The sequence below is a fragment of the Bos indicus x Bos taurus genome, chromosome 5 (assembly GCF_003369695.1).
Source record: "Bos indicus x Bos taurus breed Angus x Brahman F1 hybrid chromosome 5, Bos_hybrid_MaternalHap_v2.0, whole genome shotgun sequence".
NCBI lineage: Eukaryota > Metazoa > Chordata > Mammalia > Artiodactyla > Bovidae > Bos > Bos indicus x Bos taurus.
Window position 1 is genome coordinate 11330639 of NC_040080.1, and position 23925 is coordinate 11354563.

At 52.2% G+C, this 23925-nt stretch overlaps 1 protein-coding gene across 25 annotated transcripts in view; it reads right to left on the reverse strand.

The window, feature by feature from the left end:
• Positions 1 to 23925, reverse strand: part of CACNA1C (calcium voltage-gated channel subunit alpha1 C) — a 391155-nt gene that overhangs the window by 61966 nt on the left and 305264 nt on the right. For all 25 annotated transcript variants that reach the window (XM_027540909.1, XM_027540907.1, XM_027540916.1 and 22 more), the window contains exons 11-14: positions 20473 to 20499; positions 11409 to 11569; positions 10376 to 10601; positions 301 to 508 (exon numbers count right to left, since the gene is read on the reverse strand). In XM_027540909.1, the coding sequence (XP_027396710.1) occupies positions 301 to 508; positions 10376 to 10601; positions 11409 to 11569; positions 20473 to 20499 (622 nt within the window). The remainder of the gene's footprint in view (positions 1 to 300; positions 509 to 10375; positions 10602 to 11408; positions 11570 to 20472; positions 20500 to 23925) is intronic.

Genomic DNA, 23925 nt, shown 5'->3' on the forward strand with positions numbered 1-23925 from the left:
GCTTTCGTGTTGAATGTATTTGAATAAAAGTTTCCATGGCTAAGAAACAGATTTTTAAGCCACTGAGTTGGATCTTTTTTTTTCTCCCCCCAGGGGTCCATCCAAGAGTGGAATTCCGTGGGGCTTGGGGGAGGGGAGCTACAGACGCTCCTGGGCTCCCGTGACCGACCTGGTCTGGCTTTGGCTGCTCCGTGGGAGTGGGAAGCCCCTTCCTCTCTGCTCCCCCGCTCCCCCGGTACCTGCTTTCTGCCCCCTCTCCCCCACCTCCCCGGCCATGATCTGGCAGAGAAAGGTCCATACCTGAAACACGGTGAGGAGGGACTGTGGGAAGTTGTCAAAGGTGCTCCTCCGGGTCTGCATCTCATCAAAGTTGAACTTCCCCCCAAAGAGCTGCATCCCCAGGAGGGAGAAGATGATGATGAAGAGGAAGAGCAGCAGCAGCAGCGAGGCAATGGAGCGCACTGAGTTCAGCAGGGATGCCACCAGGTTGCTCAGGGAGTTCCAGTACCTGCGGATGAGGGGGCGTCAGCTTCATCCCCTCCCTCCGCCTGCCACACCCACCAGGGGCTTTGAGACTGACTGCAGCTCCCTGCTCTTTGCCCTTCCCTTGGGGCAGCGTGGTGGTGGGACTGCGCTGGCCAGCTCACAGTTGGAGTGTGAGTGACTCAGTTCAGGGCCCAGGATCAGGAGCCTGGTTCCGACCCAGCTCTGCACATGCTTTTGGGCAAGTTGCTCAACCTCCCTTCTTTCTTTCTTCTCCCTACCTGAAGAAATAGGGGCAGTGACAGCTTGTACTTCATTGTGTTATTGGGAGGATTACATGTGATACTGATTTTGTAAAAGCTCCACCCTCAGGCAACAAAATAAAAAAACAAACAAGTGAGACAACATCAAACTAAAAACTTCTGACAGTAAACTCTTCAGCGAAGTGAAAAAACCTACAAAACGGGAAAAAATATTTGCAAACCATATATCTGATAAGAGATTAAGATACGAAGACATATTCTTCAACATATATGAAGAATGCATACAACTCAATAGCAAAAAACAAAGAACATCCCAAATAATCCAAAGAAAAAATGAACAGAAGGCCTAAATAGACTTTTCTCCAAAGAAGACATCTAGATTGCTAACAGACACGTTAAAAGATGCTCACCATCACTAATCATCAGGGAAATGCAAATCAAAACCACAGGGTATCACCTCACCCCTTTAGCATGCCTATCATCAAAAAGACAAGAGACAAGTGTTGTCGAGAATGTGGAGAAAAGGGAACGCTTGTGCACCGCTGGTGAGAATAATGTAAACTGCTGCAGTCACTGTGAAAAACAAAATGAAGCTTCCTCAAGAAAATTAAGAATAGAACTACCACACGACCCAGCAATTCTGCTTCTGGGGATATATCCAAATGATACGTCCATTGCAGCATTATTCACAATAGCCAAGATGCCGAGACAACCTAAGTGTCCATGAACGGATAAATGGATAAAGAAGATGCAGTATACATTATCTACAATGGGGTATTACTTAGCCATAAAGAAGAAGGAAATGTTGCTGTTTGCAACAATGTGGATGAACCTTGAAGGTATTATGCTAAGTGAAGTAAGTCAGACAGAGAAACACAAATACCATACGATCTCATTTATATGTGGAATCTAGAAAACACAAAAGCAAACCCAAACAAAACCCCTCACGAAACTCACAGAAAAAGAGATCAGATTCGTGATTAGCGGGGACAAGGCGGTGGTGGCAGGTGGAATTGGATGAAGCTGGTCAAAAGGGACCAACTTCCAGTTACAAATTCCTAGCACAGAGTTGGACATGACTGAAGCAACTTAGCAGCAGCAGCAGCAGCATTTATTTCAGTTCAGTTCAGTTCAGTCACTCAGCTGTGTCTGACTCTTTGCGACCCCATGAATCGCAGCACGCCAGGCCTCGCTGTCCATCACCGACTCCCGGAGTTCACTTAAACTCATGTCCATCGAGTCGGTGATGCCATCCAGCCATCTCATCCTCTGTCGTCCCCTTCTCCTCCTGTCCCCAATCCCTCCCAGCATCAGAGTCTTTTCCAATGAGTCAACTCTTCCCATGAGGTGGCCAAAGTACTGGAGTTTCAGCTTTAGCATCATTCGTTCCAAAAAACACCCAGGACTGATCTCCTTAGAATGGACTGGTTGGATCTCCATGCAGTCCAAGGGACTTTCAAGAGTCTTCTCCAACACCACAGTTCAAAAGCATCAATTCTTCGGCGCTCAGCCTTCTTCACAGTCCAACTCTCACATCCATACATGACCACTGGAAAAACCATAGCCTTGACTAGACGGACCTTTGTTGGCAAAGTAATGTCTCTGCTTTTCAATATGCTATCTAGGTTGGTCATAACTTTCCTTCCAAGGAGTAAGCGTCTTTTAATTTCGTGGCTGCAGTCACCATCTGTAGTGATTTTGGAGCCCCCCAAAATAAAGTCTGACACTGTTTCCACTGTTTCTCCATTTCCCATGAAGTGATGGTACCAGATGCCATGATCTTCGTTTTCTGAATATTGAGCTTTAAGCCAATTTTTTCACTCTCCACTTGCACTTTCATCAAGAGGCTTTTGAGTTCCTCTTCACTTTCTGCCATAAGGGTGGTGTCATCTGCATATCTGAGGTTATTGATATTTCTCCCGGCAATCTTGATTCCAGCTTGTGCTTCTTCCAGCCCAGCGTTTGTCATGATGTACTCTGCATATATGTTAAATAAGCAGGGTGACAATATACAGCCTTGACGTACTCCTTTTCCTATTTGGAACCAGTCTGTTGTTCCATGTCCAGTTCTAACTGTTGCTTCCTGACCTGCATACAGGTTTCTCAAGAGGCAGGTCAGGTGGTCTGGTATTCTCATCTCTTTCAGAATTTTCCACAGTTTATTGTGATCCACACAGTCAAATGCTTTGGCATAGTCAATAAAGCAAAATGGCTGCCTGAGGAGGCATTACAAATAGCTGTGAAAAGAAGAGAAGCAAAAAGCAAAGGAGAAAAGGAAATATAGGCATCTGAATGCAGAGTTCCAAAGAATAGCAAGGAGAGATAAGAAAGCCTTCCTCAGCGATCAGTGCAAAGAAATAGAGGAAAACAACAGAATGGGAATGACTAGAGATCTCTTCAAGAAAATTAGAGATACCAAGGGAACATTTCATGCGAAGATGGGCTCGATAAAGGACAGAAATGTTATGGACCTAACAGAAGCAGAAGATATTAAGAAGTGGCAAGAATACACAGAAGAACTCTACAAAAAAGATCTTCACAACCAAGATAATCATGATGGTTGTGATCACTCACCTAGAGCCAGACATTCTGGAATGTGAACTCAAGTGAGCCAAAGCTAGTGGAAGTGAAGTCAAGTGAGTCAAAGCTAGTGGAATGTGAAGTCAAGTGAGTCAAAGCTAGTGGAAGTGATGGAATTCTGGTTGAGCTATTTCAAATCCTGAAAGATGGTGCTGTGAAAGTGCTGCACTCAATATGCCAGCAAATTTGGAATGCTGAGCAGTGGCCACAGGACTGGAGAAGGTCAGTTTTCCTTCCAATCCCAAAGAAAGGCAATGCCAGAGAATGCTCAAACTACCACACAATTGCACTCATCTCACACGCTAGTAAAGTAATGCTCAAAATTCTCCAAGCCAGGCTTCAGCAATACGTGAACCGTGAACTTCCAGATGTTCAAGCTGGTTTTAGAAAAGGCAGAGGAACTAGAGATCAAATTGCCAACATCCGCTGGATCATCGAAAAAGCAAGAGAGCATTTATTTCGTTATAGATAAATAAACGCCAGGCATGTAATGTACAACAAATGACTGCAGCCAACACTGTTGTATATGAAAGCTGTCAACAGAGTCAATCCTAAGAGTTCTCAACACAAGGATTTTTTTTTCTTTTTATTAAATACACTGTATCTCTATGAGATGTTAGATGTTAACTAAACCTATCATTTTACAATATATGTAAAACAGACCATCACGCTATACACCTTAAACCGAGACACTGACATATGTCAATTATTTCTCAATTAAACTAGAAAAAAATAAATTCCAACTCAAAAAGAAAAATACCTCACGATAGTGCCTGGCACACAGGTGATAAAGGTTAGTAATTATTGTTACCACTCTTGATCTTCAGACAAAAAGACATTAAAATTTTCTTTTTCCAGAATGTAGCCCTCCACCCAGCCCAGGCATGAGTGGGGTCCCCATCGGGTGAGGGTGGGCAGGGTGGCTCATGGATAAGAGAGGGTGCATGGCTTATTGTGGTTTCCCAGATTCACCCTATTCAAAGAGTTGGTTCTTTAAAAAGCCTCTCTTATGGAGGTTCTGATTCAATAGCTGTGGTTGGGGCCCAGAAACCTGTTTTTCACAAGGATCCCAGAGGATTCTGGTAAACAGCCAAGCTTCAGAAACCCTGAGCTGCGACCACCCCACCCAACCCCATCCCTCCTGCACCCCTCCAGCCTGTGGCTGGCTGTAAACACAGATGCCCTTCATTCTGGGGGCGGACGGGGAGGGGGAAAACCCTCTCCTGGAAAAGGGGGTGGGACACGAATGGTTGGAAGGGCTCAGAGACCTGGGACAGGGTCGGTTCAGGTGCAGCAAAAGGGACACGGCCTCCATCTGGGCACGTGCCAGGACCCAGCCTCTCGTATCTCCCAGCGCCACCCCTGCCTGGCCACCTTCCAGGTCACAACCTCAATCCCCTCCACTTAAGATATTCCCAGCTTATCACTGAGACAGACAGGGAATCATTTCTGCTGCTCAGGACAGTGACATGCAAGCCACCCCCACTGCAGCGTGGCAGCCGCACCCCGGCCGGACCCCTTTCTCCCGGGAACGGCTTTCGTATTAAGTGACAGAAGCAGACGGGCCAGCAGTTTGCACGTAAACGTGACCTTCTCCCCAGCCTGGAGTCTCTCCTGCTCCTTTCTCCTTCAGACACTTTTCTCCATTCTGCTCTGCCTGCCAGCCACATGCTCTCTGTTTGCAGAATGTTAAGATACATTTCTGGAGAAGGAAATAGCAACCCACCCCAGTGTTCTTGCCTGGACCATCCCATGGACAGAGCAGCCTGGCAGGCTACAGTCCACGGGGTCACAAAGAGTCGGATGTGACTCGGCAACTAAACAGCAACAGCAATGTACAGTTACATGCTCTTGCTCCGGAAATGCTCATCCGTCTTCCTCATCTGTCTCACCAAACAGGCTTGAGACTGTGAGGGCAGAGGCTTTCCTTCCACCTGCTCTGTCTCTGTCCTCAGGTGATTCTGGCCAGCCCTGCACGTGTGCCAGGCTCCTGGTCAGCTAGAGGCTGTACTGACCATTCTGCTTGAAGCGAGGGAGTCAGAGAATCTCTGTGGGGCTAGAACACTCGCCCTGCTTAATTTAAAGTTCCCAAACCTGCCTGGAGGGACGCGCTGAGGAGGGACCACTTCCTACATGCCGACTCCCAAGCCTCACTTGCAGCCATAAGACCACTGTTGTGAGGGCACCAGCGCCTGGCAGCAAGGTGGTACTTAGGAACCAGAACTCTGGAGCATGTTTGTAACGAGAATACCCAGCTGTATCGGCCAGTGGTGGGGAGCAGGGGTTAAGGTCATGTGGGTTAAGGTCACAGAGCCCCTAAACTGCATAGAATATTTTGGGAAAGACAATGGCCATAAACATCGGTGCCTTAGTTTTCCAGAGGCTTGTGGACATGAGGGGAATAGACTTAGGCTAGTCTATTTAGGCTAGCCTAATAGACTTGGGCTAGTCTATTCTAGCCTCTGAGCACTGAGGCTCAGAGCTGTCTGCTGGCCAGGGGAGCAGGGGCGCCAGCCTAGCAGGCCCCAGACCGAGAGAGAAAAGTCGCTGAGTTGGGGAGGAGGGCTGGCTGGGGAGCAGACAGGGCCTTGGTTGCAGGGAGCGGAGGCTGTGATGGAGAGCAGGTTGTATCACCTGTCATGGGCCAGGAGCTGATCTGGGAATGCGTGGTAGAGGAGGTCTGGAGGGGCTGACGGGGGCAGAGCCTCTGGCCAGAAGGGAGAACCCTCTTCTCCTTCTCCTCGTGTCCCTAGGGGCGCCCAGTTGCCTCAGTCAATGGTGGGGTGGCTCTCTGCACGAGATGCTGGTGTGACGGGGCCCCCATGGCCCATCCCATCACAGTAAAGCACAGCTATGTCTCTGGCCCAGGGCTGCCCTTCAGGCCTCCTCACCTCCTCAGCAGCAAACCACCTCCTGGCACCTGCCACCCAGGTCAGCATCTCACCTGCCCTTTCCCCCTGCCCCTTCCAGCTGCCACCCTGAAGAACCACAAAAGTATCACAGCTGGTGCTCTTAAGACAGAAATAAATCATAGCACACCAAAAACATCTGATCCACTGACGTTAAAGGAAGGACAGAGGACAACAGGGAAGAATGAATGAACGAGTGAGCGAGCTAATCAGGGATTCAGGTAAGACCATCACCGAGGGAGCAGGTGTTCATGGCCCCGACGTCTCCCCGTGGATTTTTCCATAACATAAGGTCTGAGGCTCCCGACCTTCCATGGCCAGACCATGCATCACACTGGTACGTGTCAGGAGAACAGACTGTGATTCCCAGACGTGTGGGGGGAGGTGGGCGAATTGGGAGAGGGGGTCAAAAGGGAGAAACCTCCAGTTATAAAATAGAGTCCTGGGGATGTGGTGCCCAAGGACCAAATCAGCAGGGGTCAAACCCTGGTTCCCTCAGACTCACCAGAGCCTGGAGGGATGCTGAGGTTGAACCTGGCATTTGCTGGGCCAGGAGGTGCCAGATAGGATTCCATACCATGGCAGTCAGGGTCTGGGATGGCCTGGGCCTGGGGTGGAAACTGCTGGTTTAGTTCCTCCTGTTCCCCTTCCTGCACTTCATCTGGGGGCCGAGACTCTAGAGTCAAACCCACCTGGATAACAAACTCAAAGGCTGGGTCTTTCCCGTTTGCTTCAGAGGCCTCGGTCACGCAGGGGCCAGACCCGCATGGGCCTGCAGCCTGGTCACATTGGCAGGGCAGCCTGCCTTGACCATGGGACTGGGGAGGTGCTCCCTGAGCCTCTCAGAGTCCCTTGGCCAGCCCTGTGGTCGTGTTGGGGTGAGGCAGGGAGTGGAGCGTCATCCTCACCTGTCTCCTTAATCCCAGAAAACCAGCACCTTCCTCGCTGATGGCCGGCTTGTGGGCCCCCAGCCTGGGAAGTGGGTGGATGTCAAAGTTACCTTTATAATAGGGGCCACAACAAGCACAGAACCTCCCTGGGTCCCTGGAAGAGTCAGGGCTGGGAGATGGCAGGGGGAGGGCGATCTGTGGCTCACGGCCAGACTGACAGGGACACCGAGAAGCTCAGAGACTGGAGGGTTTGTGCTTTGGGCTGTGGGGCCCCCGTGGTCAGGATTCACCAGTGGGGCTGTCTATGCTAAGTCAGCTTGGTCTCACTTCTCAGGGCCTGGGAAGGGAGTTGCAGGAGCAAGGAAAGGATTTAGGGCTTCAGAAGGAAAATGGCAATGGCTAGAGGGATGGTGGTGCACTTAAAGACCAATTGTTTAAAAAATGAGATGCAATTAGTAAATTGGAATCGCATCCAGATCTAATCAAACCAAAGCTCCTCCTCCTGCCCACAGAGCAAATGTCAGGCTGACAAACAGCAGACAAACTAGACAGTAAAACCATGCAACACTTAGAACCCCACAGAGCCCCGAAGCCGGAGAAAGGACCTCACACCTCCCTGGTCATTCACTCAAAGATAATGCAGGTGGAAAGACAACCCTCAGAATGGGAGAAAATAACAGCAAATGAAACAACTGACAAAGGATTAATTTCCAAAATATATAAGCAGCTCACACAACTCATGCCAGAAAACCAAACTAATCAAAAAGTGGGCAAAAGACCTAAACGGGCATTTCTCCAAAGAAGATGCACAGATGACTGATAAATACAAGTAAAGATGCGCAACGTCGCCGTTAGTAGAGGATGCAAATCAAAGCTACAGTGAGATGTCAGAATGCTGCTGCTGCTAAGTCACTTCAGTCCTGTCCAACTCTGTGCGACCCCATAGACGGCAGCCCACCAGGTTCCCCCGTCCCTGGGAGTCTCCAGGCAAGAACACTGGAGTGGGTTGCCATTTCCTTCTCCAATGCATGAAAGTGAAAAGTGAAAGTGAAGTCGCTCAGTCCTGTCCGACTCTGTGCGACCCCATGGACTGCCGCCTACCAGGCTCCTCTGTCCATGGGATTTTCCAGGCAACAGTACTGGAGTGGGGTGCCATTGCCTTCTCTGAGATATCAGAATGGCCATCACCAAAAAAATCTACAGACGATAATGCTGGAGAGGGTGTGGAGAAAAGGGAGCCCTCTTGCACTGTCTGTGGGAATGTAAACTGATATGGCCACTATGGAAGACAGTATGGAGATTCCTTAAAAAAAGCTATTCCTTAAGAATAAAACTACCACACGACCCAGCAATCCCACTGCTAGGTGTATACCCTGAGGAAATCAAAATTAAAAAAGACACATGCACCCTAATGTTCATTGCAGGTCACGGACTCAACCTAGATGCCCATCAACAGATGAATGGATAAAGAAGCTGTGGTACATATACACACAGTGGAGTATAAGCCATAAAAAGGAACACTTTTGAATCAGTTCTAATGGGGTGGTTGAACCTAGAGCCTGTTATACAGAGTGAAGTAGATCAGAAAGAGAGAGACAAATACTGTGTATTAACACGTATATACGGAATCTAGCAAATGGCACTGATGAACGTCAGTGCAGGGCAGCAGCAGGGACGCAGACGCAGAGAACAGGCTTGTGGATACAGCGGGGGAAGGAGCGGGTGGGCTGGATGGAGAGAGTAGCATGGAAACGTCTACGTTACCGTATGGAAAATTAGACGGCCAACGGGAATTTGCTGTATGACTCAGGGAACACAAACGGGGCTCTGTAACAACCTAGAGGGGTGGGATGGGGTGGGAGGTGGGAGGGAGGTTCAAGAGGGAGGGGACATATGTATACCTGTGGCTGATTCATGGTGATGTATGGCAGAAACCAATACAGTATTATAAAGTAATCATCCTTCAATTAAAAATAAATAAATTTTTAAAAAGGAAGAAGAAGGAAAAAATCAATTAAAAAACTTGGCTGGATTCATGTTAGGTCTTCATCATTACGAGTGTTCTCAGTTGAGAGCCGTCAGAAATACCATCTTAATGGGGTTGGGGCTACAGTCTAGAGAAGTGAATGCCAAGAAAAGACTACGATTTCCAGTTATACACGAAGGTTCATAATTTTAGACGAGAAAGAGGACAAAAGATGGCTGCAGAAAATCAGGCCAGAGTGTCTCAAAGTGAGGTTATCAGAGTCATGGCTCAGAACACCCTGGGGGTTTCTGGTTAAAATCTCTAGGTTTGGGAAGATCCTTAATGAGCTCCTTTGAGGAGGACAACTTGGTTTGAGAATCACAATCACTGGTCCAGAAAACACTGTTAAAAATAGCATCTCCGAGAGATTTTCAAAGAAGAGGGCGAAACAGACTTGTTTGAGGCAGAACCAGGCTGACCCGTCTCAGGGGACCACCAGGCACACTCCCAGACCTTATTTTAGGCACATTCTGGGCTCTGGAACATATTAGGGATGAGGTTCAGAAGCGGGCATGGGATTCCCCCACAGCTAGTCTCTCTGGCGTCTTCCAGAAGCCCCCAGAGGGTTTGGAGACTGGAAAACAGGAAGACAATGACCTTTTCCAAAGGAACTTCTAATTAGATGATGAAATTGTTCTGTTCACAGACTTTCTGGGGATCTGAAAATTCTTGTGGAGTGGCTTTGGGAAGCTCGAGGATAAAGACAGACTTAAAATGGTTTCTTGGCAGTAGTTTCAGATTAGAAATAGGTAAATTGTTGATAAAAATAGAATGAATATTAAGATACTATGACAATACCTGGGAGCAAGAATTCTTTTCTATAGGAATTAAAAAAACAAACAAACAGAGACAAAGCCCCAGGCAGGTGGGGTTTTGAGAATTATTTAAAAGGCACCTGAAATGCCACATTAAAAATAGCTTTGGGCAAACCCCAGGAGGAGCAAGCAGAGTCAGTCAAAAATCCTTTAAGTACTGTCTCTGGAGATGGACAAGAGAGTTTAGAAAGTAGAGAAATTGGAATCCTTACACATGGAAAAACTAAGATCATGGCATCTGGTCCCATCACTTCATGGCAAATAGATGGGGGAAAAGTACAAACGGGGACAGACTTCATTCTCTTGGGCTCCAAAATCACTGCGGAGGGCGACTGCAGCCTCGAAATTAAAAGACGCTTGCTCCTTGGAAGAAAAGCTTCCAAGGAGGGGAGGGGAGGGCGGCACGCACCTTGTGATCTTAAATATCCGAAGGAGGCGCACGCAACGCAGCACGGAGATGCCCAACGGCGACATGATCTTGGTCTCCACCAGGATGGTCTCCAGGATGCCCCCGCACACGATGAAGCAGTCGAAGCGGTTGAAGAGCGACACGAAGTAGGCCTGCAGGCCCAGGCTGTACATCTTGAGCAGCATCTCCGCCGTGAACAGGGCCAGCAGCGCCTTGTTGGCCGTGTCTGCAGGGGCCGCCCGGGGCAGGGCAGAGAAGGTGAGGGTGGGGGTCCCTGCAGGGACACCCCGTGCTGGGTCCCGTACACGGCCCTCCCTCTGTGACTCGTCTGGTTACAACCTCGGCACACATCCAGTGACACCCCCCCACCCCCTGAGTCCCCCCACCCCACAGCGGCTCTCCAGGCAGCCCAGCTGCTGTCACGTCCATTTTCCAGACACAAGAAGTGAGGTTCGAGGGGCTGCAATCTGTCTTCTCAGACCCACCAGCCAAGAGTGGGAGCTGGGGGGGTCCTTGTCTGCCTTTGTCACTGGGAGGAGATGGGCCCTCCTAGTTCTGAGAGACTCCCTGGGGTCCAGGCTGGGTCTGCCTGACTCTCGGGTTGGTACCCCAGTGAGGGGTGGTGGGACTGACAGCAGTGGAGGACAGGTCCCTGGGCTCAGGCCACCCTCGTCCTCTCCCTGGCTTTGTGCTCACTGCCCCTCACAGGTGAGGGCCAGCACACCTGGAGGCCAGGCTGTGGCAATCCACAGGCAGCGATGGGTGGGCAGTTAAGGATAGGACAGAGCTAAACAAGCCACTGTTCCTCACATGGTCTCCTGGACCCAGTGGTGACTGCCGGGACAGGCGGACTGCATTGCTGGCCTGGTGGGTCCCGTCTATGTACAGTGAGTTGGTGTTGCTTTACTGGCTGGTGAGCTGCCAGGCCATGGTGTGGCCGGGGTGACCAATGCCCCCTCGTCCCTGGCCCTGCTCCCCTTGTCCACCCCCAGGAGAGACCCCATCAGCCTGAGTAGGGCTGGTGGCCTCTCACCTTGGACTTCCGTGAGCCAGTGGGGCTGGTTGTAGTGCTCGGAGGCGATGGTGAGTGTGTTGAGGAAAACCAGGAAGATGACCAGCCAGTAGAAGATGCTGGACTTCACGGCCGCGCGGCACTTCCTCCTGCAGAACCGATTCCACCGGCGCCAGTAGCGGCTGGAAGGGGCAGAGGAGGGGGACGGGAGAGGGCTGCTGTGAGTTCAGGTCCTGCGCTGGACACCTCCTTCCCCTGAGCTGGCCCAGCTTCACCAGGGCCGAGGGATCAGCATCCCACCGCAGTCACCAGCTCATGGCTGGCAATGTGGCCTCAGTGGGAGTTGGGTCAGGGAAGGGTGTCCTGCTCCTCTGGGACCATAGCCCCCTTGTCTGTGACCCCATGCAGGGTCAACCTTGTGTGAGGGTCTGGCCTGATGCTGAAGGGAGGTATCTGAGTCTTTAAACAACTCTGCAGAGCAGGCATTGTCCTGCTTTTCAGAAGAACGCCAAGGGTCCTTGAGTTTGGGTTCCTGGACTGACACCGGCTGGGGTCAGTCAGCGGTGTTACCCACCCTCCACTCCCCAGCCCAGGCGCCCCTCCCTCATCTAGCCGCCTTGTCTATGGGGGTGGGAAGAGTCAGCAACAGAGCTTCTTGCCTTCATGGAGGGTTCTGTTCAGGACAATGGGCAGAACCCCCCATATCTAACACGAGTTCACGGCACGCATGAGCCCTGAAAGCCAATCCACGGGTGGCGGGACGCTCGCTCCCATGGCCTCTGGTTACAGACTTCCATCAAACCTGGCTGTGCATAGAATCCCATGGGGAAACTTAATAACAAAACCCCACCAGTATCTAGGTTCCAACTCCAAACCAGTTAAATCTGATTGTCTGGGAGTTATTTTTAAATACCCCCCAGATACTGTTGGGCTTCCTAGGTGGTGGTAGTGGTAAAGAATCCTCCTACCTATGCAGAAGATGCAAGAGGCTTGGGTTCAATCTCTAGGTTGGGAAGATCCCCTGGAGGAGGAAATGGCAACTCACTCCAGTATTCTTGCCTGGGAAATCCCATGGACAGAGGAACCCAGCGGGTTACAGTTTGTGGGGCCGCAGAGTCGGACACGACTGAAGTGACATAGCATCGACAAATACCATTGCTGTTTGTTAAGATTCCGGGTGGTTCTCTCATGTAACCACAGATGACAACCATGGAGCCAGAAGATCCCAAGGAAACACTTGCATTTTATAACTTTGGTGGATGGGTTTATAGCTTGTCCTCAATTTCATCCTCAATACTGAGAAAATACGCAGCTATATTTGGTAATTCTGTTGGCCAAACATTTAACAAATGCCCACACCGTGCGAGGAGGGAAGGGAAGGGAGCGCAGGGGAGACTGTGGGGCTTTGCCTCGAGAGGGGATCTGGGTCTAGAAACCAAACAGCCAATGAAACAGCCATGCGGTCAAGGGTCAGCTCAGGGATGGGATGCTTAGCCGGCTGCTGGGCCGGAGATGAGGAAGGCTACAGCTTCACTCATGCAGAGAGGACAATGAGCTGACGGATTTTGGAGGCAGGTTAGCAGGCCTTTGGCCCTGGCCCCGAATGCAGGGGAGAGAGAAAGGGTGGGAGGCGTAGAGCCAGTCGCCAGCATGGGCGACTGCAGAGGAATGCCTGGAGGCACCTGCAGGTCGTGTCTGTAGGCACACCCACTGGCGGCTGAGGACGGATCCCCTACTTGTGGACAGAAGCGGGGCACTGGACACCTGCACTCATATCTGCACAATGTCCTAGGTCTCCAGGTCCCTAGACTCTGCTGTTAGGACACTCCACCCACCCCAGACGGCCTTCAGGAGAGCTTGACTTTGTATTTCTACTCTGTTATTTTTGTGGCTACAGTCCGTGGGAAATCCTGCTGCCACGCCTCTGCTGGAATCTGTTCTGAGACTAGGAAGGGGGCATATCTAAGGAGGCCTGGCTGCCCGGGAGCTGCAGGAGAACCTGGCTTGTGGCCTGCAGAGCAGAGAGGGAAGGAAGGGTTCTGACCTGACCCCGCCCTCCATCACCTCGGGGGCAGGGACACCACCTCCAGGGAGCACCAAGCCTTGGCAGGGATGACGGCTGCCACTGGGGGAGGGTCACCACATGGAGAAAAAGTGCCCAGAGGTCAGAAAAATGATGGTTCCCAAGTGCGCTGTGGGCCTTCCATTCCCCTAGACGGACTGTCAGGGAAGAGTGGGGGTGGAGTGAAGGGGGACAAGGCAACAGGGTGGTCTCTACTGGGGGGTGTGGCCTCTGAGTGCTGGACTGCAGTGCTGAGGTGCCTGCTCTGGCCAGGGCAAGACTCCGCTTGTCTCCTGTGACTGAGGTGGGTAATATTGTAGACAAAGTTGGGAGACATTTTTTTCCCCAGAAAAACAATTTCAGGACACTAATCTTAAGTAGTGTCAAGGTGGCTCAGTGGTAAAGAAACTGCCTGCCAATGCAAGAGACATGGGAGATATGAGTTCGACCCCTGGGTTGGAAGATCCCCTGAAGAGGGAAATGGCAGTATTTCCCAGTATTCTTGCCTGGGAAATCCCATGGACAGAGGACCCTTGGCAGGCTGCAGTCCATGGGGTCACAAAGAGTCGGACATGACTGAGTATGTATGCATGAACAACACACAAACTGACCCTTGCCAGGGCACTTGCCATCTACCTCTGCAAAGATTAAATCATGTGCTGCTGCTGCAGCTGCTGACCTTCAGCACCCCTGCAAAGAGTTCTCTGTGGAGAGCAGAAATGAGGCCCTCTGTGCTCTGGAAAAAGCTGGCAGGACTGGTCGTGAGAGAGTTAGATATTTTCAGGAGATGTTTTCATGAGCCCACGTCTTACATCTCCTTATAGCTAGAAAAACACTAAAATCCTTCATGGTGATGTCTGCTCCTCGTGACTAGCAGTGACCTACAGACGACTAGCAGAAACCTTCAAAAAATGTGTGCTTGATTGTATGAACTCCCCCTTCACCAAAATCACGTATATCCTGACCTTCCCCCTGCCTCTTTGGAGCAGTTTCTCAGAGCTAGCTGAGATGCTGTCTCCCAGGCTATAGTCCTCACTTTGCCCCAAATAAAACAACTCTCACTTTGTGCATTTTAAAAGTGGGCAATAGTTAACATTATAGTTGCAAAGAATGTGTTTTGAATAGAGACAATCTCATTTACAGAAATCAGCCATAACTGATTCAGAGGCTAATAGAATTGTGGCCACTTTCTTCTGGGGTTTGGAGGAACTAACTCCACCTCTGTCTCATGCTGATGAAAGCTTGACTAAGTTCTGTTCCCAAGTCTGGGACTGGTGGACACAGGTGCCACGTGCTGGGGGCCTGTCCTGGGGGTCTGGAGATGCTCTGGTGGATCCCTGGTAGCCACTGTGACTGACGGTCAGGGTGGTGCCCGTGGAATTGTGTGCTCGCGTGACAGCCACTCAGGAGAGCCACGTGGGCTTGGGCTGGGGTGGGGGTGGAGTAATTACTACCCAGAGAAAGTATTTAAAGATAATTACACACCTCCCACTCTTCAAAATATAGCTTTGCTTGACAACTGGTTTCCTGGCAACGCTTCCTACTGTATAATAAACGTAATAGTTTATTAGAATGTGTAAGTTTATTTGTGTGTTTACATGTGCATGGAGAATATAAAGATTAAATGATAAAGCAAGGAGGCGGAATTCACCTGTTATTCACATTCCCTCCGCTCCCTGGCAAAGTCATTTCCTCTACAGGTGGAACTTTCTGGACGCAGACCCAGAGGGCATGGTGGGCTTGGATGTATCCTCTCTCACGTCTTCTCACCGTGTATCAGTAGTCCCACCAGACAACTCTGCCTGACTTGGCTGTCCCCCAACCAAGCCTCTTTTTTGGGTCCCAGCCTTGCTTCAGGGCTTGATGGGGGGCCCACCTTCCCCATGATGCACTTTTCTAGGTGTCCCAGCCTTGGAGCTCTAGACACACTTACTGTCTATGTTACTCACTTGGCTACACACTCAAGAGGCATTTGTTAAGCATCTATCCCAGTCGGGTACTACACATTCAGCAGTTAACACACAGACAGGAAGCTCACGTGGTTGACAGACCCCAAGGGAGCTGGGTGCCAGGCGGGCTTAGTAGGTGCCTCAGGGGAAGGCCTCCCAGCCTGTCGTGGGCAGCCAGCCAGGCTCCACAGAGGACACGATGCCCCTTTCCTTTAAGTCAGTATGTTTAACGTGTGGTTCCTGCCTCTCCAGCGAGATGGAGATCACAAGGTCCTGAGATTGAGGGGCAGAGTCCTGCCCTTTGTGATGGATCCGTAGCTCCCTGCCCCCAACGCCCCCACAGCAGGAACACTGGCCGGGCAGGCAGGTGGGGCAGCAGAGACAAGCTGTGCGCAGACTTGCTCTCTGCCTGTGTGGACAAGGCTTAAGACCCCAGGGCTGGGGTCAGGAGGACAGTGGGTGGTGCTCCTGGAAGAATCTGCCCAGCACAGAATTCGGGACAAGCATCTAGACAGGAGACACCAAATGGCAGACACCTGGGACTCTTTCCAGAGAAAAGAGTGGAGAACAAGCAACCCAGAAAACGCCTACATTTAATTATTTTATACAAAAGTAACCTAAAAACGAGCTATTAGGATGGGCAAATTTGGGTATGTACCTTGTTGCTGAGGGGATGGCAGAGGTAAGGGAGAACTTGGGGGCACATTTCTCTGAAGATGGGACAGGTTTCCAAACATCAGACCCTGAGGGGTTCGCCTCAGACCCCTGAGGGATTCACCTCAGACCCCAAGGGGTTCGCCTCAGACCCACAAGGGGTTCACCTCAAACCTGGAGGGGTTCACCTCAGACCCCTGAGGGGTTCACCACAGACCCACAAGGGGTTCACCTCAGACCCCCAAGGGGTTTGCCTCAGACCCCAAGGGGTTCGCCTCAGACCCCCAAGGGGTTTGCCTCAGACCCCCCAAGGGGTTCGCCTCACACCCACAAGGGGTTCACCTTAAACCTGGAGGGGTTCGCCTCAGACCCTTGAGGGGTTCACCTCAGACCCTGAAGGATTCACCTCAGACCCTTGAGGGGTTCACCTCAGACCCCTGAGGGGTTCACCTCAGACCCTGAAGGGTTCACCTCAGACCCTTGAGGAGTTCACCTCAGACCCTGAAGGGTTCATCTCAGACCCCAAGGGGTTCGCCTCAGACCCACAAGGGGTTCACCTCAAACCTGAAGGGGTTCACCTCAGACCCCTAAGGAGTTCACCTCAGACCCTAAGGGGTTCACCTCAGACCCCTGAGGGATTCACCTCAGACCCCCATGTCTCCCAGATCCAACCCCAGCACATTGCCTGGCTAACCCCTTCAAACTGAGAAGACCTCAGAACATTTTATTCCGTAACTGCTGAAGTCCTATTCTGAGCCCCAAATGTCACAAAATTCCTTATTATAACTAATTCCTCAAAGTAGAGACTTGGCTTACCAAGAAAATACTCTAATATTGCCCAAATATTGTAAGTCCATTAATTTGCCAGAATTTCCCTAAGACTTGTGCTCTAATATTTCTTTTAAAAATCCTGTGATTTTTGTATCCTTGTCTTGCAAATAGGCCATTTGTAGGTCAGATTCTACAATGTGTCATTGTTAAACTGAGAAAATGATCAAGAATACTTTTTTTTTAAACTCAAATTTTAGATTCTCTACTGGAGTAAAACAGGCTTTTCCCTGTTTCCGGGGTTACTTCTGAGTGGCAGAAATTCGCTCCCCTTCTTTGCCTTTGTTACCGTGTTTCTCCTGCATCTCCTGCTCCACCTCAGTCGCCGCCGTCAGATAGACGGAGGCTGTGAGGATGGAGTTTTCCCGCGTCTGCTCCACAGAGGCTGGTCAGGGTGGACCTTGGTGATTCGGTGGCATCTTCAGGCCACTGCCAGCTTTGCTGTTCCCTCCACAGAGCCAGCATCAGACTGTAAGACGTGGGTGAGGTAGCTGCCACCTGACCCTGTAGGGTCACAATGTCTGGTGTGGGAGCCACTGGCCATGTGTGGCTACTGTGCACGTGGCCAGTCCAAACTGGACGTGCAGGCAGTGTAAAGGGCACACTGGACTTTGAAGATTTAGTAGAAAAATTAATATAAATTAATATATCATTAAAGTAATACTTTAAGTAATAATTTAATTACATCTTGAAAGGATGTTTTAGATGCATTGGCTTAAATAAAAATATATTGTGATTAATTTTACCTGCTCTTTTTCACTTTTCAACGTGGCTGCTAGAGAGTTTTAGAAACAGCGTAAGTGGCTGGTATTGTGTTTCTGCTCAGTATCTGTGCCACGGACCCCTCACCTGAGCCCAGACACAGCCAAGAAGAAACAGTTTTGGAACCCTAGGCAGGACCTCATCACAGGGTGCTGCCCGGGTCCCAGGCATGGGTCCTGATGCACCCACGCATGAGCCACTTGGCCACGCGTGAGCTACGCGGCCCTGTGCCCCTTGGCCACAATACCCTCTTTTGAACATGGATTTCCTGATGGTGTCAACCTACTGCGAATAAGCCTTTGGGGATGGACACAAAGCCTTCTCTCTGTATTTCTGCTGCATCTTGAGTCGTAGCTGCTGGGGGAGGAGCCCTTCCTAGAGGGGCATCCAGGACAAGCAGGTGAGCCTTGTCTCAAAGCCAGGCAGAGTCTAGGGTTGTGGGGCCTCTGTGTTCCCTCTTCTCCAGGAGCATGGCCTACACCCTTGAGCACTGGACACAGAACACCCTGGTTCCTGGGCCATCTCCCTGCGTGGAGGCTTTGGAACTGTCAGAACACAAAGTGCTTTCTGAGCTTTGATTGTGAAACAGAACTTCGCTTTGAGTCTGTGTCAAGCCTAATGCTGTTCTGGGGCAAGACAACCCATCCATCCCTCCCCAAGAGATACCTGCCGCTCCTCCAGGGCAGGACAGCCCATCTGTCCCTCCCCAAAAGGTACCACTGCCCCTCCAGATGCTGGAGAAGCAGTGAGATTTGAGTATTATGGAAACGATTTGCTACATTCTCAAGCTCTCTCCTGTGACAGGACCTGGGCCTGGGAGACTTGAAAGTGAAAGTGAAATTGCTCAGTTGTGTCCAACTCTTTGCGACCCCATGGACTGTAGCCCACCAGGCTCCTCCATCCATGGAATTTTCCAGGCAAGAGTACTGGGATGGGTTGCCATTTCCTTCTCCAGGGGATCTTCCTGGCCCAGGGATCGAACCCTTGTCTCCCACATTGCAGGCAGATGCTTTACCGTCTGAGCCACCAGGGATCTATTTTAGGGAGACTTGACTTCAGGTTTTTTATTGTAAAGGAGGTCTCAGCTTGAGAGGAAGTGGAAAGAGACAAAGCCTGTGTTTTCCAGCCCCAGTGGAACAGGGAGCAGAAGGTGGAAGAGGAGAGGGTCCCTCACCAGTGACCCAGAGCCAAGTGTTAGAAACTCCGGGATAGTCGTAGGGAGGCCGGGACCCTGGGGCCGGAGAGCCTCTCCTGGCTGGGGCACGGGGTCTGTGGGCGCCTGGGGGCACCAGCCTTCAGCCTAGAGCTCAACCCAGGCAGGTGCAGGTGGTGATGGGTGGCAGGAGCGTGGGCTAGCGCCTGGTTCCTGAGGCCCATCCATGGGTTCAAAGAGCCTGGGGGCCAGAGAACATAGTCCTCACTGAGCCCCTGTGTACTTCCAGGATCTTGAAATCCTAACCCCGCTTGTCCACCCAGGAGAGGAGCTGGGTAGAGGGAAGAAGAGGGACTAAACATTCAGCCTCAGGGACTCGGGTTGCTCTGCTTGGCTGGACTAAAATCTAACGCTGTTTCTGCTCTTGCTGGGATTCCCCAGGTGGCTCAGATGGTAAAGAATCCACCTGCAATGCAGGAGACTCGGGTTCGATCCTTGGGTTGGGAAGGTCCCCTGGAGGAGTGCATGGCAACCCACTCCAGTATTCTTGCCTGGAGAATCCCACGGACAGAGGAGCCTGGCGGGCTACAGTCCATGGGGTCACACAGATTCGGACACGACTGAAGTGACTTAACACGCACGCATGCATGTGCCTGCTACGTGGTAGGTGAGGCTGGGAGAGATTAGATCGATTACAAAACATAATCAACGTTTTCTGGCTAGTGCAAGCTTTGTGAGAGTAAATTCCCATGCCCATCCTCACGTCCGACACAACCAGGGGACGGCCTGCCGCCAGTCGGCGCTCAGCTTGGCTCCATGCAAACCACACTCGGGAAGCCCATGGAGCGTATTGGGGTTGCAGGAGCCCACATGATAAGGGTGGTGACAGAGGTCTGAACGGAGTGATGCGGGAAGGGAGGGGAGTCTATAGAAGGTGTCGAGATGTGGTGACAGCCGAGTTTCTTAACAGGAGCCCAGGTTCTGCAGGGGGCCGGGACACCATGATTCGGGTGGAAGAAGGGCTCCATGCAGAAGCCTCGACGTGTAAGGGACAAGATGGGGGACACAGGCAGTGGGGCTGGAGGGGCGGATGGGGCGAGGACGGCCCTGTGGAAGTCTCTGAGACAGCGCTGATGGAACTCGCATGCCCTCATCTTACCAAGTCCTGTGCTGCTGCTGCTGCTGCTAAGTCGCTTCAGTCGTGTCCGACTCTGTGCGACCCCATAGACGGCAGCCTATTAGGCTCCCCCGTCCCTGGGATTCTCCAGGCAAGAACACTGGAGTGGGTTGCCATTTCCTTCTCCAATGCATGAAAGTGAAAAGTGAAAGTGAAGTCGCTCAGTCGCGTCTGACTCTTAGCGACCCCATGGACTGCTGCCTACCAGGCTCGTCCATCCATGGGATATTCCAGGCAACAGTACTGGAGTGGGGTGCCATTGCCTTCTCCGACCAAGTCCTGTAAACATGGCCAAAAGCGGCAGAGAGCTGCGTGTGGCACTTATCTCAACTGGACTTCATCTTACAAGGGAGGGAGGCACAGCCTCTCACAACCTCCCGGGCTGGTGCCGCCACGAACACTAAGTCACCAGACCCCGAGCCCCACCTCAATTGCCCCCTTGCTTGGTCCCCACCTGGGGCAGACCCCAGGGCCCAGCAGGAGAGGAGCGTCCCACTCACCTGAACTTTGACTTGGAGATCCGGTGGCTGAAAGGGAAAGAGGAGACGTTAGCACATGACACGTTTGCTTCGATTCTCAGACGTTCCCAGGTGACCATGTGGGCACTGGAAGGAGCAGCTTCAGGGAGAGAGCTCTGCAGTCAGCACCTCCTGGTGCTTGAGGGTTTGAAGCCGAGACACAGGGCTAGCCCAGCCCGCAAACCTACGAATTGAGCGTCTTCTAAGTGGAGATATGGTCCCCAGAGCTCAGCGTTGTGTCCTCAGACCATCAGCCGGGCTGGCCACATGTTGGGGCCTCTCTCTGGGGACCGTGGTGGAGGACAGGAGCCCCTGCTGCAGATACGGCCTTTGGCAGCTGGACGTCAGGTGGAAACGGGCTGGCTGAGACCCAGCGCCCTGAGAACAGAAGCCTGAGGGCTGAGCCTAGGCCTGAAGAAACGGGTGGACTCCCGAGCACAACCCCTGATGCTGATGGTGGTGTGAGGCCCTGAAGACCTGGGCCCTTGTGGGCAGTAGCACGGCGGCTGTGCAGGGGGCTGACTCGAGGATCACTGTGGTGTGGGAGTGGGTCAGGAACCTTCCAGGAGGCCCTGAGGCCCGTGGGAGGGTGGCTGGGGCAGAGAGCATGCAGGCAGTTGAGACTGGTCGGTCGAAGGCTGAGTGTCAGGATGGCCCAGGTGTCTGGGGAGTAAGTGCTGCTCGGGTCACGGGTTGGAGAACACAGACGGCCCTCCCAGTTCAGCACAAAGCGAGCTCTGCTGTGAAGCAAGAAAACAACCCCTCTTGTTATGTTTCATTAAAAAAAAAAACTAAACCAGAAGATGTGACAGGTGGCAGAGCCATTGTGCATGAGATAATTATATCTCCCAGGCCCGAGAACCTGAGCCAAGAGCCTTTACTGCTCCAAACTGCCAGCTAATAACTGATCCCACTGAAGATGCTGGCCGGGGCACAGGGTCTAGTCACACGGCCCAAGGGTGGGTTTGGACCCCTGTTTAACGGGGAAGCAAAAGTCGTCAAGCTGCACTGGGCAGTGGTCAGTCAGGTGTCCCTCCTCCTGCCTGGCCTGGCTTGCTGTGCAGCTGACCCCTCACTGACAGCACGTACTGGAGTGGGTGGCCGTCAGCCTGGCCGTTCTGCCAAAGTGCCCGGAGATCCCAGGGGTCCTCTTGGGGGCCGTACAGTGCAGACCACACCCTCTCCCTCTAAGGCCTCCTCTCAGGCCGATGGATCATAAGCTAAAGAGAGTTCTTAAAGGGCCCTGTCGGGGACAGCTGAGGTCAGAGTGTCCACATCTTCCAGGGCGGTGACTCTGGGACTTGGGCAAGAGTGGACCAGGGCTCCTGTTGGAGGCGAGTCCCCAGGTAAGTGAGGCCACTGGTTGTGGCTCCTTCCTGGGAGTTCGGGAACGTACTGAGGAGGACGACATGGATGGGACTTTCTCTCCCCCAGGGTCCCATGTCAGGACCTGACTAGATGCCACACTGAAGCCTGACTGCTGCTCTTGGGTTGTGAGCATCGTTCCACAGGCTCGCTGGGTCCGTAGCTCTCGCTCCCTTTAAGCACTGAATTACTTGAGCCCCTCAGGTAAGAAGGGGGTCCTTGAGGGCAGGTGTATGGAGACAAAGGAGAGCCCGGCTCTTGGGGAGCCAAAGATCTCACGCTCCCCATGCAGGAGAGTCAGCGTGCTTCATGGAGCCAGAGGGATCTGGTCTCTGCTGTTCTCAAGCCCTGGGCAGTGACCACTGGCTCTGGATTTGGACAACTGGTTATCTTGCTGGTAGGCAGGCGGGTGGGGCACCTGTGGGCACTGTGCCTGCCCCTCACCCTGTTCTCTGGCCGTGTGGCCGGTACTGCCTTCTCATGGGCTTCAAGCCCTCAATCCCAGCGAGTCTGCAGATACTGGAGGCCCCAGAGCTCCAGACCCTGCTGGGGACCACCTGTTCAGATGGCGTCAGGCTCCCTTGGTCTCTGCTCTGCGAGGTTGATTCCCATACCGTGTTTTATGGGGACTCCTGAAGAACGGCAGGTGGAGAACAGAGGACTTGCACCTAAGACCACACGCAGCCCACTGAGTGGGCCTGAAGCCCAGCTGCCTCCTCTGTCCAGGCCTCCAGGACACACCTCCTTGGGGGCCGAAAGCAAGAGACACGCTCAGAACTCCCTCTGCTTCCTTCAGTTACTCAGTTTGTTTTTGTTGTTCTTGGTCAAATATTTGAACTTCTTGGGAGCACCTTCCACTGTTAGACTCTCGCCGTATTCAAGTCTGGAGCCCTGGACGCCTGCCCGCTGCTGTGTTTGGAACTGTCCTTGCCCGAATCCTCCCAATTTGCCTGATCATCAGTCGGAAGGGCTGCAGGTCTTTCCTGGGTGACACTTGTCACAGTTGACCTCCTCGACTCCACGCACGGCTGGTTCAGCCAGAGGGGCTGGGCCCAGAACCCCTCCTCACAGAGCCTCACCTCAAAGACTGGGGCTGGACTGGCTTCTCTGCATTTCTGGCCAGAGGCCCCTTACCTCTGCTCTTCCCCGGAGCCTGACCAACCCCCGCTGGGTCTTTCCCATTACCTAGCCCCAACCCAGGTCCCAGGTGCTCTGGTGCAGGAGAAGACTCATGAGAGTCCCTTGGCCAGCAAGGAGATTCAACCAGTCAATGCTAAAGGAAATCAGTCCTGAATATTCATTGGAAGGACTGATGCTGAAGCTGAAGCTCCAATACTTTGGCTACCTGATGTGAAGAGATGACTCATTGGAAAAGGCCCTGATGCTGGGAAAGATTGAAGGCAGGAGGAGAAGGGGACAACAGAGGATGAGATGGTTGGATGGCATCACTGACTCAATGGAGATGAGTTAGAGCAAGCTCTGGGAGATGGTGATGGACAGGGAAGCCTGGTGTGCTGCAGTCCATGGGGTTGAAAAGAGTCAGACACAACTGAGCGACTGCACAACAACCCCCCAGGCCAACGCCACAGCCGCTGGGCCCCGTGTCACGTCCATGTCGCCCTCAGCATGACACAGACTCTGGGCATGCTCAGCCAACCTCATGCTGGCCACTCTACTGTCTGTTCTCCGAGGGTCCCACTGCATAGACCCCACTCGAGGCTGACCCCACACTTTTGGCATCAGCTTCCCTGTGGCCTCCACTCAGCCCTGAGGTCTTGGCCTTCTCTTGGGGCCTCTCCAGCCTTTACCTCCGGTGCCGTCCGACATCCCTGAGTTCACGTCTGGCCTCTACTCGGCCCCGAGGTCTTGGCCTCATCCTGGGACCTCTCCCTGAGCTCACGTCTGGCTGCCGCTTGGCCCTGAGATCTTGGCCTCCTCTTGGGGCCTCTCCTGCCTTCACCTCCTGTGCCGTCCAGCACCCCTGAGCTCATGCCTGTGGCGAGGTGCACGTCATTCTTGGTGTCAGAGTTGGAAGCTTCTTTCTGATTCTTCCTTCTTGCAGATCTGTGG